At 53.1% G+C, this 16001-nt stretch overlaps 1 protein-coding gene across 1 annotated transcript; it reads left to right on the forward strand.

The window, feature by feature from the left end:
* The first annotated feature begins 7671 nt into the window (after nucleotides 1-7671).
* On the forward strand, nucleotides 7672-15164 carry CFAP410 (cilia and flagella associated protein 410). The gene is made up of 7 exons (XM_059822768.1): nucleotides 7672-7748; nucleotides 9480-9498; nucleotides 10223-10269; nucleotides 11078-11307; nucleotides 11945-12116; nucleotides 12922-13015; nucleotides 14107-15164. The coding sequence occupies exons 1-7, from the start codon at nucleotides 7672-7674 to the stop codon at nucleotides 14230-14232; spliced, it is 765 nt and encodes a 254-aa protein (XP_059678751.1). The 3' UTR covers nucleotides 14233-15164.
* The last annotated feature ends 837 nt before the right edge of the window (nucleotides 15165-16001 follow it).

Genomic DNA, 16001 nt, shown 5'->3' on the forward strand with positions numbered 1-16001 from the left:
GAGACAAGCTGGAGGCTCCTTGGCTGCCTTCCTTCTCCCTCCCAGCCCCAGAACACAAAGATGAATTTATCAGCCAAAGAGGAAAGAGATCGGTATTTTTGCAGCTTTTGCTGATTTAAAGATACCGCAGCTTTTTTAATGCCACTTTTCAATGGTTTCATCTCAATGCTTTGCTGGCGTTATAGCACAGTTAGCGATACACTGCGCTGTACAAAGTCCTAAGCAAGGGTTGAAGGATGTAGTCACAGAAAGCACAGCCGTGTTTATTGAATCACCGAGAACTCAAGCTCAGAAAAATCAGTTTTCCCTATATGCTGCTTGTAACAGAAGGGGGAGAAGGAACATCCTGTACTGAAGGGGCAGAGACACATCTGACATGAGCTGTCCAAGCTGACTAATATCCAGGAGCATGACATCAAAGTTCTGGGTCATCTTTAGAAACCATAACACTCACCCAAAATGTTCAGTGCAGTTTTGACTGAAAGCACCTGAACTCTACAGGGAATCTCCTTTGCTTCACTTTTGTTGCCGAAATTTTGCCGGCCATTTGTTTTCCAGCCCTCGGTCTATATTTATAAAGCTAGGCAGTCCTTGACCCTCAGAGAGGGTCCTGTGGCTGTAAAAACCAAATCTCTGCCCACAACACCCGCTGCAGAACCAGACATTGACCCGCAGGGTCTGCCCACCCCTCCTCAAGCTCTTCCGCTTCACCAGCGGGACCGAGGAGACACCGTCGGGGATAAATCGGCTGGAGTTTGCCAGGGGCGAGGCCCGCTCGCAGCTCCCCTATCCCAATGGTGGCAGGCACCCCGAGGCTCCTGAAAATGCCCTGAGCAGGAGAACAGGGCACAAAGGAAAAGGGGCAGATGATCAGAGAGTGCTCTGATCCTTTCTATTCACATTTAAACTTGGTCAACCAAGAGCTACCGAAGCAAACCTACCTTTCGGCAAACATCTGAGCCTACTGTTCTCAGCCTCTGCAACAGTGACGCAGATGTGTGAGATGATCCCAAGGAGATTATCTCCCGGCTCCCTGAGGCAGCCAGAGATGCAGCCCTTCCTTTCTCTTTGCACAGGGAGTGCAATTGGATTTAAGAGATGTTTTCTGGTTTGCTTGGGCCATTTCCAGCTTGCATTTCTACGACGTGAATGTGCATTTGTGGGACTCCTGACTGTCTTCTCCACGGCTGTATTCCTGACAGATTTTATAAAAGCCAGTTGTGCAGTTAAAGTAGCAGTCTCACACATGCTACCTCATCTTCAGGTGCAACTCATTCCTCAGAAGACATCCCTCAAAACCTACAAACGGCTCAGGTCGTGCATTCTGGTTTCAGAGCGCGCTTAGACATGACTCTGGTTCAAGCAGTGACTGTCCTCTCTGTGCTCATTTCCATCTGCTCTTTCAGCAGCCGGCGCTCAGGGATAAAGGTTGTTATTCTTAGCAGGATCGGTTCACTGATCCCCTTCCAGTGAAGAGCCGCAGAAGTGCTTGGTCTGACACAGCTCTGGGCAGCGCAGAGCCGGGAAGAAGGGGTGCAGCAAGATGGTGGGGGGAGCTCACACCCGTGCTGCCACTGAAAAGCTGTTTGAGAAACTGGACCATCACCCTTGGCAGCAGAGCCGTTTAACACCAGTTCACTAATTATTTTTGAGCTGGCTTGCTCCCTAATGTGATTTCTGCGTGCTCTAGTGAGCATGTTGGCGTGCTATGCAGGGCAGTGCGGGGGCAAGAAGAGGCGGAGGGGGAGCAGGGAGCTGTCAGGGTGGCTCTGCAGCTGCAGACATGTTGGAATCGGAGTGCGTCGCTGAAAAAACCCATCTTTTCATAACTTTCAGAAGTGCGGATTTTTTCATAGGCTGCAATTCAGTAAGAAAATGCCAAAGATTTAGCAACCCCTGAGTGAGCATCGTTATTTGCCTTTTACATCATAAAGATCTCTTTGTCAAAATAATAATTTTTCCTCATCTTGCATTACTCATGGGAGTGGATTTTTCCTTTACTTGAATTACATATGATATCTGTTAGTCATTCGAAGCTGATCATAGGTGGTTCATGGTTCTGGCTCAGCAGCCTTAAACAGCACAGGATAAAAACCTTTCATTCTTGACATGCTGTTGCATTCGTACTGTGCTCAGCGTGTACAAATTCCATTGGCATGTAATTCACTGATTTGGTACGAGAGCTGATCAGGAACAGAAAAATACTGATAAAAAGATATCAAATATATCAGGTGACTTTCATTCCATCAAGCCTGAAAAGAAACTACGTTGGTGGATTTATTAAAAAATATACCAATGCACTTGAAATCAGGAATTTAAGGAACTTCCACCTTTGGTTTTTAATTTTTTTCCTTTGTCTATTATCTGTTGAAAAAAACCCTGAAAATACTAACACCAAGAACTCAAACTCGATTAGCACGGATATGGCTAATGCAAACAGCGTCTGTCCAAAGACCGCCAAGTCCACCTTACTGCAGCAGCAGGAGGACCTATGGATGGACTTCAGTACTTTGCCCAGCTGAGGAACAGCCAAAAGGTTACCACCACAAGATGATTTTGAAGCAGCAAGAGCAGCCCGGTCTGCTCCAGAGACCTGAGCAGTGTAGACGTGAGCTGCTCTGCTCCACTCGGGATCAGTTTTGGGGATTAGATATAACTCCTGCTGCTGGACAGAGGGAAAGTGCTGTTCTGGGAGATATTACAGCAGCTCCTTGCCATGAACGGGTGTTTCCTACTCAGGACTTTTCACTTACCCTTTGCTCCTAATCTTTAATCTTCACTTAGATGTTCTTAATCTTCACTTAATCTTTGTTCTTCCATGACACCGACCTCCTAATGGGGGATGTGAGGAAGAAGCAGGATTGACAGGTAAAACAACCAGGCTGCAAGGGACATTTCCCCAGCAAAGCGGCGTTATCCTTGGCAGATCTGGGTGGAGAAGACAGTGTTGGTTCAACTCCCTTTATCTCCTTGTACCTCCTTGTGCTCTTTTCAGATCCTTTTTCAAATGTAATTTGAAAAACTACCAGATTTGCCACTTGGTTGTGACTTCAAAATCTAGAGTATTATGTGGCTGTAGTGCTGGTGCTGTAACCCACCTGTGTCTGCAATGATCAATAAACCCTTCTGAAGGATTTCTCTGTTTTTTTTTCTTTTCTCTTTTCCACAATACCTGTTTTTTTATTCGCCACCCTTGCAGTAAGTTGACTGTGGTCGGTTCACTACAGCTGCTGCTGTGTTTTGGCTCCCTTTGCTCTGCTTCACTAATTCTGTGGGGATTTTTTTTCAGAAAGGAGGAAGGCGAGAGGAAGCTTTCTCACCCACCTCGAGTGTAATGTTCTGCCCTTTTTGCATGTTTTTTTGCTCCCTTCATAAGGGAGGGACATATCACCCTGATCCCTTTGGGCTCCTTCCTGTGAATCTCACAGCATCGCACGCTCTACAGAAAGAGGCGTAACATTTAACTTTGATTATACGCAAATCAGCAGGATCCCGATTCCCTTGTAAATGTATTCATATGATGTGTATTATTGACAAAAGGAACTGATAATAACGGTCTCTGCAGAGCACTGTGAGCAGTGGAAATTGCTCCTTGTTTTGGCATTTCAGCTGTAACCAGGGACTAGCTCTGTCGACACAGCAAAGCACTAAAATCCGGACTGCAACAGTACAGCAATGCTGCTGTGCCATTTCTGCCTTGGTATAATGACAGCTTATAAAACAAAGGAAAGAAATACTGACAGAGCTCCTGCACAGGAGCGAAGAAGAGTCTGAAGAAAGAAGTCTTCCACGTATCTGGTGCCCTTTGCCTCTTCACTCCTCATTTTTAGTCCACACAGTAAATCGAATATTTGTTCTACCCAATTCGGTATGAGGACAGCAAGCTGCTCCAATGAGATTAGCTTTTAATAACATAGCAATTTGCTATATAAATAACTTGCAAGTTCTTGAATTAATGCTTTCTATGTCTTAAATTGACATGATAGGGATGTAATTTTAAGCTATTGTTTATTGAAGTGGCCCGGTTTGATTTCCTTTCACTGTGTTGAGAATTCGTATTTGTTGGGTTAGACGGGTCTTGGCTGTCGTTAAATCCCTCATCCTGGTCAGGTCACTGGACATATGTGATGTCCCAAGGTGGCTTTGGGAGCGCTTGCTGTGGTGTCCATACAGGTCTCCAGTGAAACAGTGCTAGTGCTGGTGTGATCTTATGGGAAAATATCTGCAGGTAGGGATTGTAGGGAGCAGGAGCTTTCCAGAAAGTCCTCTCCAAAGCTCTTTTCCAGAATTTCTGCAGAAGCTCCTCTGTCAACTTGGCACAAACAGTGCCTCAGGACTGCCCATCTCCTTCACTGGCTCTGGTGGTGTCTTGTAGACAGCGGTGTTCCTTTTGGCTGGCTCTTCAGAGGGACTGAAGAGGATGCTTCCCAAAGAGAAGACCAAGCCTCTGACAGAGGTCTATGATGACATGCCTGTCTCCATGATGACAAGAGTTTTTTATTAGCTTCTACCAAACCACGGCATTTCCTGCCAACTTCTAAACAATGATCCCATCCAGTGTTGCTGAGCCCAGAGCGGTGACGGTTGCACAGAGGGAATGTCCTGTGGGTAGAAGAGCTGCTGGAGGGCTGCCATGAGTAGAGCATCCTCTGAACCACAACATGGTCAAGCTTGCCATGATGCTAAGTTACGTTGGAGCAGTTACAGGAACAGCTTGCCATCCAGAAACGATGGCTGAGACATTCTCAAACAAGTGGGGCTTTCCTGAGAACACCCCAGTGGCTGCCCTGAAAGCATGCTTGCCCTTCCCTGCCACACACTGGGCAGGAGGGAGCGGAGCCCATCTCCAGGAGTGCTGACCACCTCTCTGGTGATACCAGGAAGATAAAACAAGTTCTCTGAATACCTCCCCTAAATCCATCCTGCTCCTTCTACCTCATTTAACAGCTTTTCCTCACCAGGATGGTGCTTGGTAGGGATCGGCTTCTGGACTACATAAAACTGCTGTCAGCAGATACCACCGTTACAAGTGGGGTAGCACCAAGAGAGGTGGCTCTGGTCGCCCTCCCAGCTGCAGCAGTGATTGCCAAGACTCAAGAGGAGGGTGTCCGTATGGGCACTGCCATCTGCACAGGGATGTTAGTGAGTACTGCTGTGGCCAACGGAGGAAGTAACTGCTGATAACCATGACAGCAGACACCCCATAGGTGATGATGGTGACAAACGTGAAGGTGCTGGCAGCAATGACGATACTCAGGATTACTACCAGCAGCACTTCTTGTCATCATCATCAGTGGCATCTCCCACCTCCTTCAAACTCCCTTTGCCGTGACTCACACACCAACAGCAATCCCATAGCATGTCCAGGGAAGGGTTGGTTTAGTAGCCAGAACGCTCGGGGGTTCAGACACCTCTTTCTAAAGCTGCTGTGGGCATTACAAATAAGCCGTGAGACCCTGCATGGAGGAATCACGGGTCACAGCAAAGCTATTGATCAGAAAGAGAGCTGTGTCACAGAAATGAGAAAATACACGTAAGGACTATGTGATAAAAATGGCTTTCCTGGACTCCAAAATGCAGTTTAACAAGCGATAATAGGTTTGTTATTTAAAACACTGAGATAGAGCTGGGAAGAGAACATGTGGCTACCGCATAGTGCAGGCCAAACTGAAGACACTCTAGATATGAGCCCAAGTGTACGAAGAGCTTTTCGCTCTCTTGCTCACGCGGAGCCGTAAAACGAGCACAACCCGCCACCAGGAATTAACGGGCAAGTACGAGACAAGCTGAGAGCCTGGGGGGCTCACAGTGGGGAGTTTCAATCTCTGCACCAGAGCCTTGAAAGATCTGTTAGGTGACGCTGCAGGGCTGTGAGCAGGACGTGGACACGCCAGGGACTGTAGGTGATCCTATGCAGCCTTACGAGGCCGTGTGGTCCCAGACCTCAGTGGCTCTTTTGCTTTTCCCTCCAAGCTGTTACTTTACTGCACTTGACATGTCTATATGCATTATTTAAGCTCTCTCCTTTTTGAAAGACCGGGGAGGAGGTTTGCCTGAGACTACTATTGATACTACTTGCAATATTAAACCGGGAATTAAAATCGATTTGATTTAATTAACCTGAACGAAACAATCTTTTGTGCATGTTTCAGTTGCAGGAGAGCCGTCAGAGCAGACACGTATCTTTAAACTGACTGAACTGTACTTTTGTCAGCAAGATGAGTACGAAAATCTTTCTGTGGTACCTAGAGAAGAGTCCTTAATCTACTCAGCCTGTTTCAGGGGGGACTTTGCTGCCGGCAGCGCAGCAAAGCATGGCTGGAGCTGGGATTGTGCAGCCAGGCAGTTGGAAGCATACTTGGGTGTTTCCATATCCCACTGGAAGTGAAAGCAGCCCGGGATTTGGAGAACAAAAGTACATTGCTGTTCCTCCCACGACGCCGAGGATTCGGATCCTGCCGCTGCCTTCACCGACACATGGCCCGAGCGGCCAAATCCCGTGTGTCAGCAGCCACCTCACGTCAGCTGGCCTGCGACCAGCTCCACACAGAAAAGTCAAGAACTCCAAAAATCGCTTCAACTGCCTCCAGGTGCTTGTATATCCAACTCTAAAAACCTCTGTGCAACACCTGCGCTCCGGCCTCCCAGCCTGAGGTCCCGGCTAGCTGCCCATGGGCGTGACGGCAGCCCAGTGCTGAGAGACAGAAAGAAGAAAATGCAGAGGGATCATCTGCCTAACCTGCTTATCCCACATTTTTCCTGAAAAGCGCATGCCCATTGATCCCAACAAATGCATCTCTCGGCCCTTCGCTAGCCCAAAAAACACCAGCATAAACAACTAGTTATCCACCGGCCCCCATCCTGCGGTTGTTTCTGTTGCTGAATAAGGCAGAAACACGTAGGAAAACATCGGGAAGCTCCGCATTAACCCCTATTTTGGACTGTAAGTTTTTGCTAACCGCTCCACTTCTCCGGGCCTTGTCGTTTCAGCTATCGCCCTCCGACCACCGAAGCTGCGTGTTGAGCCCCCGAAGGTAAAAATTGAGATACATCAGAGCCATTTTACCCCAAAACGTGGAGGAGGAGGACTGGCCTTGGGGCTGATGGTGTCAGTGCAGTCAGCAGCGCTACCTGTACTTCTATATATTAATATAGAAGGCGGTGTAGGAATATGTATAGGCTTTTATTTACGCACTTCATATTGTATATATTGATATAGGGGTATATACGCTCACGTGTAAAGTTAGTTAGAAATACATATCCATAAAGATGTAGCTATACGTACGAAGCATTCTCTAATACGATGTCATGAAATGACTAATACAATTTACACGTAAATATGAAGTAATTAAATAAAACCGCACCCCGGGGAGCTTCAGGGCACCCAGCCCAGTGCAGGCAAGGCAGCTAAACTCAGAGCGGGCAGAGCCCGAGGAGCAGACCCGGGGGGGCGGATGGCGGGTCCCCGGCCCACGGCCTGCCCTCCCCGGGCGCCCTCCCGCCCGCCGGCCCGGCAGGCAGGGTGGGGAGGGGAAGGCTGGGCAATCCCCCGTAGAGCTCCGGTGCCAGGGCCCGGCCCGGCCCGCCCCGGCCGGGAGGAGCCTGCGCGGGCGGCGGGGCCCGCCCCTGGCGACGGCGGTGGCGGCGGCGGCGCCGGGGCCCGGCCCGGCCATGAGGCTGACGCGGGCGGCCGTGCTGGCGCGGGCCAAGGCCGCCGCGCTCGACGGCGTCCGCCGCCTCAACTGCTGGTGGGCGCCGGCGGGGAACGGCCCGGGGCCGGGCGGGCCCGGCGGGAGGCGGGGCGGGCGGCTGGGCCTGGGGGGACCGGCAGGCCGGGGGAACAGGCGGGGCTGGGGTTAGGGGACAGGCAGGGCTGGGTGGGGGGGACGGGGACAGGCAGGGCTGGGGACGGGGGACAGGGACAGGCAGGTCTGGGGACGGGGGACAGGCAGGGCTGGGGTTAGGGGGGACAAGCAGGGCTGGGGTTGGGGTGACAGGCAGGGCTGGGGTTGGGGCACAGGCAGGGCTGGGGTTAGGGGGCACAGGCAGGGCTGGGGTTGGGGTACAGGCAGGGCTGGGGTTAGGGGGGACAGGCAGGGCTGGGGTTAGGGGGCACAGGCAGGGCTGGGGTTAGGGGGGACGGGCAGGGCTGGGGTTAGGGGGCACAGGCAGGGCTGGGGTTAGGGGGCACAGGCAGGGCTGGGGTTAGGGGGGACGGGCAGGGCTGGGGTTGGGGTACAGGCAGGGCTGGGGTTAGGGGGGACAGGCAGGGCTGGGGTTAGGGGGCACAGGCAGGGCTGGGGTTAGGGGGGACGGGCAGGGCTGGGGTTGGGGTACAGGCAGGGCTGGGGTTAGGGGGGACAGGCAGGGCTGGGGTTGGGGTACAGGCAGGGCTGGGGTTAGGGGGCACAGGCAGGGTTGGGAGACACAGGCAGGGCTGGGGTTAGGGGGGATGGGCAGGGCTGGGGTTGGGGTACAGGCAGGGCTGGGGTTAGGGGGCACAGGCAGGGCTGGGGTTGGGGCACAGGCAGGGCTGGGGTTGGGGTACAGGCAGGGCTGGGGTTAGGGGGACAGGCAGGGCTGGGTGGGGCGGGATGAGGACGGGCAGGGCTGGGGTTAGGGGGTACAGGCAGGGCTGGGGTTAGGGGGCACAGGCAGGGTTGGGAGACACAGGCAGGGCTGGGGTTAGGGGGGATGGGCAGGGCTGGGGTTGGGGTACAGGCAGGGGTGGGGTTAGGGGGGACAGGCAGGGCTGGGGTTAGGGGGCACAGGCAGGGTTGGGAGACACAGGCAGGGCTGGGGTTAGGGGGGATGGGCAGGGCTGGGGTTGGGGTACAGGCAGGGGTGGGGTTAGGGGGGACAGGCAGGGCTGGGGTTGGGGTACAGGCAGGGCTGGGGTTAGGGGGCACAGGCAGGGTTGGGGGACACAGGCAGGGCTGGGGTTAGGGGGCACAGGCAGGGCTGGGGTTGGGGTACAGGCAGGGCTGGGGTTAGCGGGGGTGGGCAGGGCTGGGGAGGGGGGGACGGGTAGGGCTGGGGTTGGGGGGCACAGGCAGGGTTGGGGGGCACAGGCAGGGCTGGGGTTGGGGGGCACGGGCAGGGCTGGGGTTAGGGGGGACGGGCAGGGCTGGGGTTAGGGGGGACAGGCAGGGCTGGGGTTAGGGGGCACAGGCAGGGTTGGGGGACACAGGCAGGGCTGGGGTTAGGGGGCACAGGCGGGGCTGGGGTTGGGGTACAGGCAGGGCTGGGGTTAGCAGGGACGGGCAGGGCTGGGGTTAGGGGGGACGGGCAGGGCTGGGGTTAGGAGGGACAGGCAGGCCTGGGTGAGGGGACAGGCGGCCTGGATGGTGTCAAAACAACCAGGCCCACGGTGGGCAGTGTCAGAGCAGCTTTGGTGGGGACAGGATGGGGGCCCGGGGCGGTGGGTGGGTGGCTGGGCCCTGCCGTGCTCCCAGTGACCCCCCGCTCTCCTCCCGCAGGGGCAGCCACCTGACGGATGTAAGTACCCCGCAGCCCGCTCCCATCCTGCCAGGACGAGCCAGCGAGGAGGGGCCCCACAGCTCCCGGTTCCCATCGTCGAGCCCCAGCCTGTGGCCCGTGCGGTGCTGCCGGAGGGAAGCGTTGGCGTGGGCCGGCAGCCGGAGCTGGGAGGGGATGGGGTTGATGGGGCACTGAGGAGGACGCAGGTCTGGGTTTGGGCTGGCCCAGTGCCAGCGAGCTGCAGTGCTTTTCAGGATTGATTGGCATCTTATTAAAAAAAAAAAAAAGAGGTTGCTGTTGTTTCCAGTGAGCGCTTGGAAAATTCCTCTCCAAGGCTGTGCACGGACCCCTGGAGAGCAGGACCCTGAGTCCTACCTCGTCTGCTTGGGACTTTGGATGACGTACTCTCGTTAGGAGAGGGCTGTCTGGGGTAAGAGGGATCCTTTTTTGTGTGCGGTGGCTGGAAACCAGCACGGAGGCTGCAGAGTTGCTGGAGCAGAAGAGCGACATGATGCTGGCTGGTGTCTGCGCTGCCGCTCCTGGGCGGAGCAGGCAGAGAAGCTGCTGAGTCTGCACTGACTGTGGCAGCAAATCTCTCTGGTGGTATTAAGCTTGGGTTAAACTGAAGCAAACCTCAATTCCTGTTCTTGCTTTTATCTTGCTTGTTTGTGATGTAAATTGCTCTTATTTATATTTTTTTTCTGGGAGTGCCAACTTGCTGTTTCTGTCTTTTCCTGCCCAGATATCGATATGCCGGGATTTGCCCAACATCGAGGTGATCACGTTCAGGTGAATGTCAGGCTGCCAGCCTTGAAGAGGGCAGGGGAAATCGAATTGCCCTTCTTGTGGGGCTGTGGCTTGGCCCTTGATTTCTTACCGCCTTTCTGTGGTTGTGTGTCTGAGCTGCCTGGCTCTTCATGCCTGATTTCTCAAGCGGCAGAGATGCAGAAATGATTATTCTTCTGCTAGCTCCTCTGCACCTTTCCCTTTGCTACTCGAGAAAATAATCCCTGTTTCAAGAAGTGTTAAAACCTGTTGGGATTGTTGCTCCCTAAGTCCTATTCCGTAGTTCAGATGGGATCTTCTGGACCTCTGTATGGGGCCAGCTTGCACAATACTCGTTGAAGTGCTTCTTGGATCTCACAGAGCTTTTCATTTCCATAAGCCTCCCTCCAACACACCCATCCTTCACCTGTCCTGGGGATCCCACGGGGCCAATGCTATCTGCGAATTTGAGCTTTTTAGCTTGGAAATCTTCTACTGGCTCTCCTTCAGTGCGTCTGAGGAGCTGCCACAGAGAAGGGTGGAAATGTGATGGGTGTTTGGGGGAAGCAAAGGCTGTTTGTCATCTTCAGCAGAGAGGAGAGCCTGTTTTTTTAATTCTTTTCTCTGCTTAGAAAGATGAAACGCTATCTTTTCGTTCTGTGCAAAGCCATGGGCCCCTGAATGCCTCTTGCTGTGCTGTGCCATGCCGGGGTGAGGCTCCTCAGTGAAGCTGTTGCAGAAAAGGGGGCTGGAAAGCTGCTGTGCTACAGGGCTGTGCTCCCACCTGAACGGTACAGGCTTACCGGTCTCTGATCCTGTCATCTCTCTTCAGCGTGAATGGCATCTCGGACCTCGAGCCGCTGAATCAGTGCCAGAATCTGAGTGAACTCTATCTGAGGAAGAACAACATTGCAAGCCTAAATGAGCTCTTCTACCTCAAAAACCTACCCCGGCTGAGGGTCCTGTGGCTGTCTGAAAATCCCTGTTGTGGGTCGGACCCCCACCGCTACCGAATGACGGTGCTGCGTAACCTACCCAGCCTGCAGAAGCTTGATAACCAAGGTGGGTGTTTGCAGGTAACCAAACAGCCCCAGGGCCACAGACAGGGTGAACTGGAAACCAGTGACACGTTGGTTCCTCTCGTTAAGGCGTCCTTTGACTCTTCCTTGAGTCAGGATCTGTTAGAAGTTGAGTGTCCCCTCTGCAAGATCCACTGCTTCTAAGCTGTTTTCTCCCTTCCCTTCCCTGCAGTGCCAGAGTTAACACTAGCTGAGAGAGCCTCATTATAGCTCAGACAGTACCGCTAATTAGTGGTTTTTTAGAGCTCTCTCCTTTGCTGTGGCAAAAGAAAGATTCTGTAATAGGATCTGCTGTCGTGTAAAAAAATGAGAAGCTTTTCCATTCCAGCAGGAATTTGGTGGCTTTTGGAGCCTTCTCCAGAGAGAAGAAATAGCAAAGCATGTTTGCATCCCTCCCTAATATCTTTCCCACTTTGAGAGACTGGTGACGGCTGCCAGCGTTCTCCTGTGCGGGTTTTACCGCAGCAGGAGGATGAAAGCAAAAGGCCAGTACAAAGGACAATTTTTAGACCAAACCCCTGTGGTATAGCTCTTCAGCAGCAGTACATGCCTCGTTATAGATGCTGTCTTCCTGGGCTGCTGGAGTTCATTGCAGCAGGGTTTTGTTTTGGCTTTTGCAGCTGTGACAGAGGAAGAACTGTCCCAGGCCCTGGTTGATGGTGAGGAGATCACGGCCCCGCCAGCCAGGAGGAGCATGGAGAATGGCTGCTCCGAGTCCACTGAATCCAGCGCTGCTGAATCCACAACAGAGACTGCCAGTGAACTGCTGAACTTCAGTCTGGAGGAGACAAAGTGAGGGCTTGCTTGTGAGCTGTTAGGATTTCTGGGCTGAACTCGTGTGTAGCATGAAAGGACCCTGCCAGCCAACCATGTTATTCCACGGGCCAGGCCTGCAGCTGGTGCAGATTCCCGTTGTTCCGGTTACTGTGCTGGGGCTGTGCTGGTTTAAGAGCACTTGTGGGTCTGGTTCTGTATCTGCAAAACAGGCTCTTCTGTAGGTGGGTACTTATTCTCAAACGTGTCAGCTGCATGTGCAGACAGAGAAGGATCCTCTCTGAAGTGCGAGCTCCAGCCCGTTCCCGCTTAGCTCTGCTTCTGCGACACGCTTCGGCGCGCCTCAGCGCTGTGGCATGTGGTGTTCAAGTGCGGTGTTACATGGTCTGCAGTCCCAGCTAGCATCGGGCCTGGGAATCTGTCGTCGCAGGTGGGGCTGCAAGCAGATTCCTTGCGGCAGCGTGCTCGTTTACGTTCTATAGCTGTGAGGCTCTTGCTACACGTGGGAGTTTTGCTTGGGGTGTTGTAGTCTGTAGGCAGTGGTGGTATGTGAATAGATGTGCCTTGAGTCCTTCAGCTAGATATTTCTTGCATGGTTGCCCACGATTAGAAAGGATTGGCCTGGCAGAGGAGGGTTCTACCAGCTGGTGCGCGTTGGGGAATGCGGAGCGTTACAGCTCGCAATTAAAACCGCGATTAAAGTGCAGTACGTCTAAATTTGCAGGACCAGCTAATGTGCACCCAAGAGTATTGACGAGACTGGTTGAAGAACTCTCTAAATCATTCATCAATCATAACACTTGCTCTTCCTCCCCTTCTTTAGCAAAATTCGAGAGGAGCTTGGTATGAAGCCTGTTCCCAGGGATAAGTTTTCCTCCTTTTCACCTCGAGAGACGGACTGCAACCGAAAGAAGAGAGTGAGTATCTTGAAAGACCAAATTGCTTTTATCTTTAAGACATCATGCAATGTAAAGAAAGCCCGATGGGGTTTGTCCTCTTGATCTGTCTGCACACGAGCACATGTGCGTCCCTTCACTGGGGTTGTGCTAAGAGCTCGTGGTAGCTACGCAGCGGCTGAAATGCAGCCAGCAGGCTGTTGGCTTGGCGGACAAGAGACTGCTGGATTGAAAGCTCAGGTGGTTCCTCAGACCCCTCCATGGTGTAGCCTTGGGTGAGCCTCATGGATCTTGGCTGTTCAGCTGGGAATTGCTGTCTGCTGGGCTCAGTGCCGTCACTTCAGTCGGCAGGGTGAGATCTAGACCACATTCTGCCTCATTCTGATATTAGTTGCCTGCAATCTCTCTTTCGTTCGTGTTTTAAACATACTTGAGTGTATTGCTTTGCAGCACCGTGAGTAGTACTGCAGGCTCTGGCCTTTGGGAAAAGAAAATATTAAAGAAGGGGAGATTCAGGTTGGACATTAGGGAAAATATTTTCCCTAGAAGGGCAGTTATTTAGAGAGGCTGTGGAATCTCTCCCTGGAGTTTTTCAAGACGTGGTTTGACAGCGCCATGGTCTGGTGTAGTAGTCTTGTGTTGGTGGGAGGTTGGGCTGGGGACCTTCAAGGGTTCCTTCCAGCTCGTGCTTTCATGATTCTACCAGCTCTTCTTATTCGTCAGATCAGAGGGTTCCTGGCCTTTCCCATCCTCCATGCAGTCACGCTGGAGAGAGAGGGCGGCTGCTCTTGAATGCGCTTTTCCTTACAGAAGCCAGTTGGGAGGGTGGCCAGGAGGCAGAGGCATGTGGGCAGTCTGTGCGAGACCGAGACCGGGCGGACGGGTTTGTCCTGCGTTCCATTTAGCCTGTCACATGCAGTCTCTGCCCATGCTTGCCCTGAGGGCTTGGTTGATCTGTCCCTGTAGCTGCAGGTGGCTGTTGCAAACCACTGCCCGTGGTGGTGGTGTGGTGGTGGTGTTCCTAGAAAGAGCAGCTCTTTGAAAATCAAGTGTCCTTTTCTGGGCTGGCATTAACATGCTTGTATAAAGCAGTGTCTGTCTTCTCCCAACAGAACAATGTCCTGAATGCCATCCTGCTTCTCATGAAGGAACTGGATGCGGAGGGTTTGGAGATCATCCAGCAGACGGTGGGGAGGAGGCTCCAGGCCCTTCGGAAGAAGGAGCTGCAGGAGGAGTGACGGTGCCATTACAAACCTCCCTGGATCACCAGCCAGCCCCAGACCTGCAGCGCCGTTCTTCCCACACATACCTGGCTACAGCCAAAGCCTTGGCGTTTCCCGCTGCGCTTCCCCTGCGGAGGGGCTGGGACAGGGTGCTGCTGGCTGCCCCTGTAGCTCCTGACATCGCCTGTGGCTGTGCACATCACGCTGGGGTTGGCAGCGCCTGATCCGGCTCTCCGGAGCTTTCCTGCTTGCGTAGCAGGCTCCGTTAACATTCACATCTCGTGGCGCTGGGGCTGTTTGATGGGAGCTGCAGGGGAATCAGCAAAGCGAAAGCGAGCAGGGCTGCAGTGAGAAGTGCTGCTGAGCTGCGTGATCGAAGGGGGATGGCAAAGCCTGCTGACGGCTAGAAAGGTCACTGCTTGTCGGTGGCTCCCTGTCAGACTAACCCTCGGCCAGCCTCTGTTTGCGTGTAGCAGACTCTGAAGGCAGTTTGTACCACAAAGATTTGTTTTTGTGAAGTTTGTCGGGGAGATGCTGCTTGAAATATTCACCAAGAGCTGTCTGGTGCAGATTGTGAAGGTCAATGTCAAATTCTTAATTTATCTTCAACTCCTGACTTCTGGTCCTCATTAGCGCATGCAGCATCTGACTTGGCTGTCAGGCGGCCCGAAGAAAAGCTCAGTGCAGCCTAGGTGAAACACAAATTACTCGTCTCCCAGAGCCTGAACGCTCAGCTGTACTCTTACCCCCATGTGCCCCTGCAGGCATTAGAGCAGCTTAAGGAAACTTAACGTCAGAGTAAAAAGCCCCTGTGCGTTTTGCAGTTAGGATAAAACAAGTCAAGTGTTACTGTCCGGTTTGCACAGGCTGAAAAAGCTGCATTTACTAAGATTTTATAGAGCCGTTAAATACAAACTAAAACGTTGTGACATACCAAATAAAACCAGTTATCCCTCTAGGACGTGTAAGTTGTGGCTGGGGTTCAGCCAACAGAGCGAGAACAACTGACTCCGGGCATTGCTCCATTAGGTCTGGTTCAGGGCTTGCATTGTTAGCCCTGCGGAGCAGGAGGAGGGCTGTGGGCCCCCGCGCCCTCCCGCTTCACTGGACCAGTGAAATGGCTCACCCGCCTCCCGTGCTCTTTGATAACTGCACCGAGCTGCTGCAGGGGCTGCTTTTTAAGAGCACTCTGCTATTTGGGAACCTTCTTGCAGCCACAAGTCCACACCGAGCGCGGGAAGCAAAAGAGATGGTGAGCAAAGCTCACTTGCTCGTGCCAAGGTGCAAAGCCTGCCCAGGCAGGACGATGGCCCCTGAGATACAGGACATGAGCCCTCCACGCTGCTCGGCTGGGGATGCCGGCGCTGCGCAGGGCAGCGTGGCCTTTCCGTGTCCCTGCTCTCCCTGTTTGTACAGGTGTCCGAGCCCCTGTGTGCTGGGTCGTGCTGGGGAGGGAAGGAACGCTCCTCAGGGATGGTGACGGCCCTGTGTCCACAAACCTGTTTACTTGACTTTGGTGGGAGGGGGCACGGTTTGACCCTCGTCACTTGGGTGAAGATTGCTGATGCCTTTAACTCCTCAAATGACCTAGTTCTTGCCTTCTGCGTTAAAGCCAGCTGCATTTAAATGGCCAGTATGATGTATAATACATCAGACTTTCCTTGACAGCCAGGGCCCGAGAGACTTGCCCGTCATCTTGTTTGCATCTTGCCCTCGTGTTGAGGGCAAGTCCTCTCCCAGGCTGTCTCAACAGCCTGCTCAGTGGCAGAAGTCGCGTCTGTCCG

The sequence above is a fragment of the Gavia stellata genome, chromosome 11, assembly GCF_030936135.1.
Source record: "Gavia stellata isolate bGavSte3 chromosome 11, bGavSte3.hap2, whole genome shotgun sequence".
NCBI classification, from domain to species: domain Eukaryota; kingdom Metazoa; phylum Chordata; class Aves; order Gaviiformes; family Gaviidae; genus Gavia; species Gavia stellata.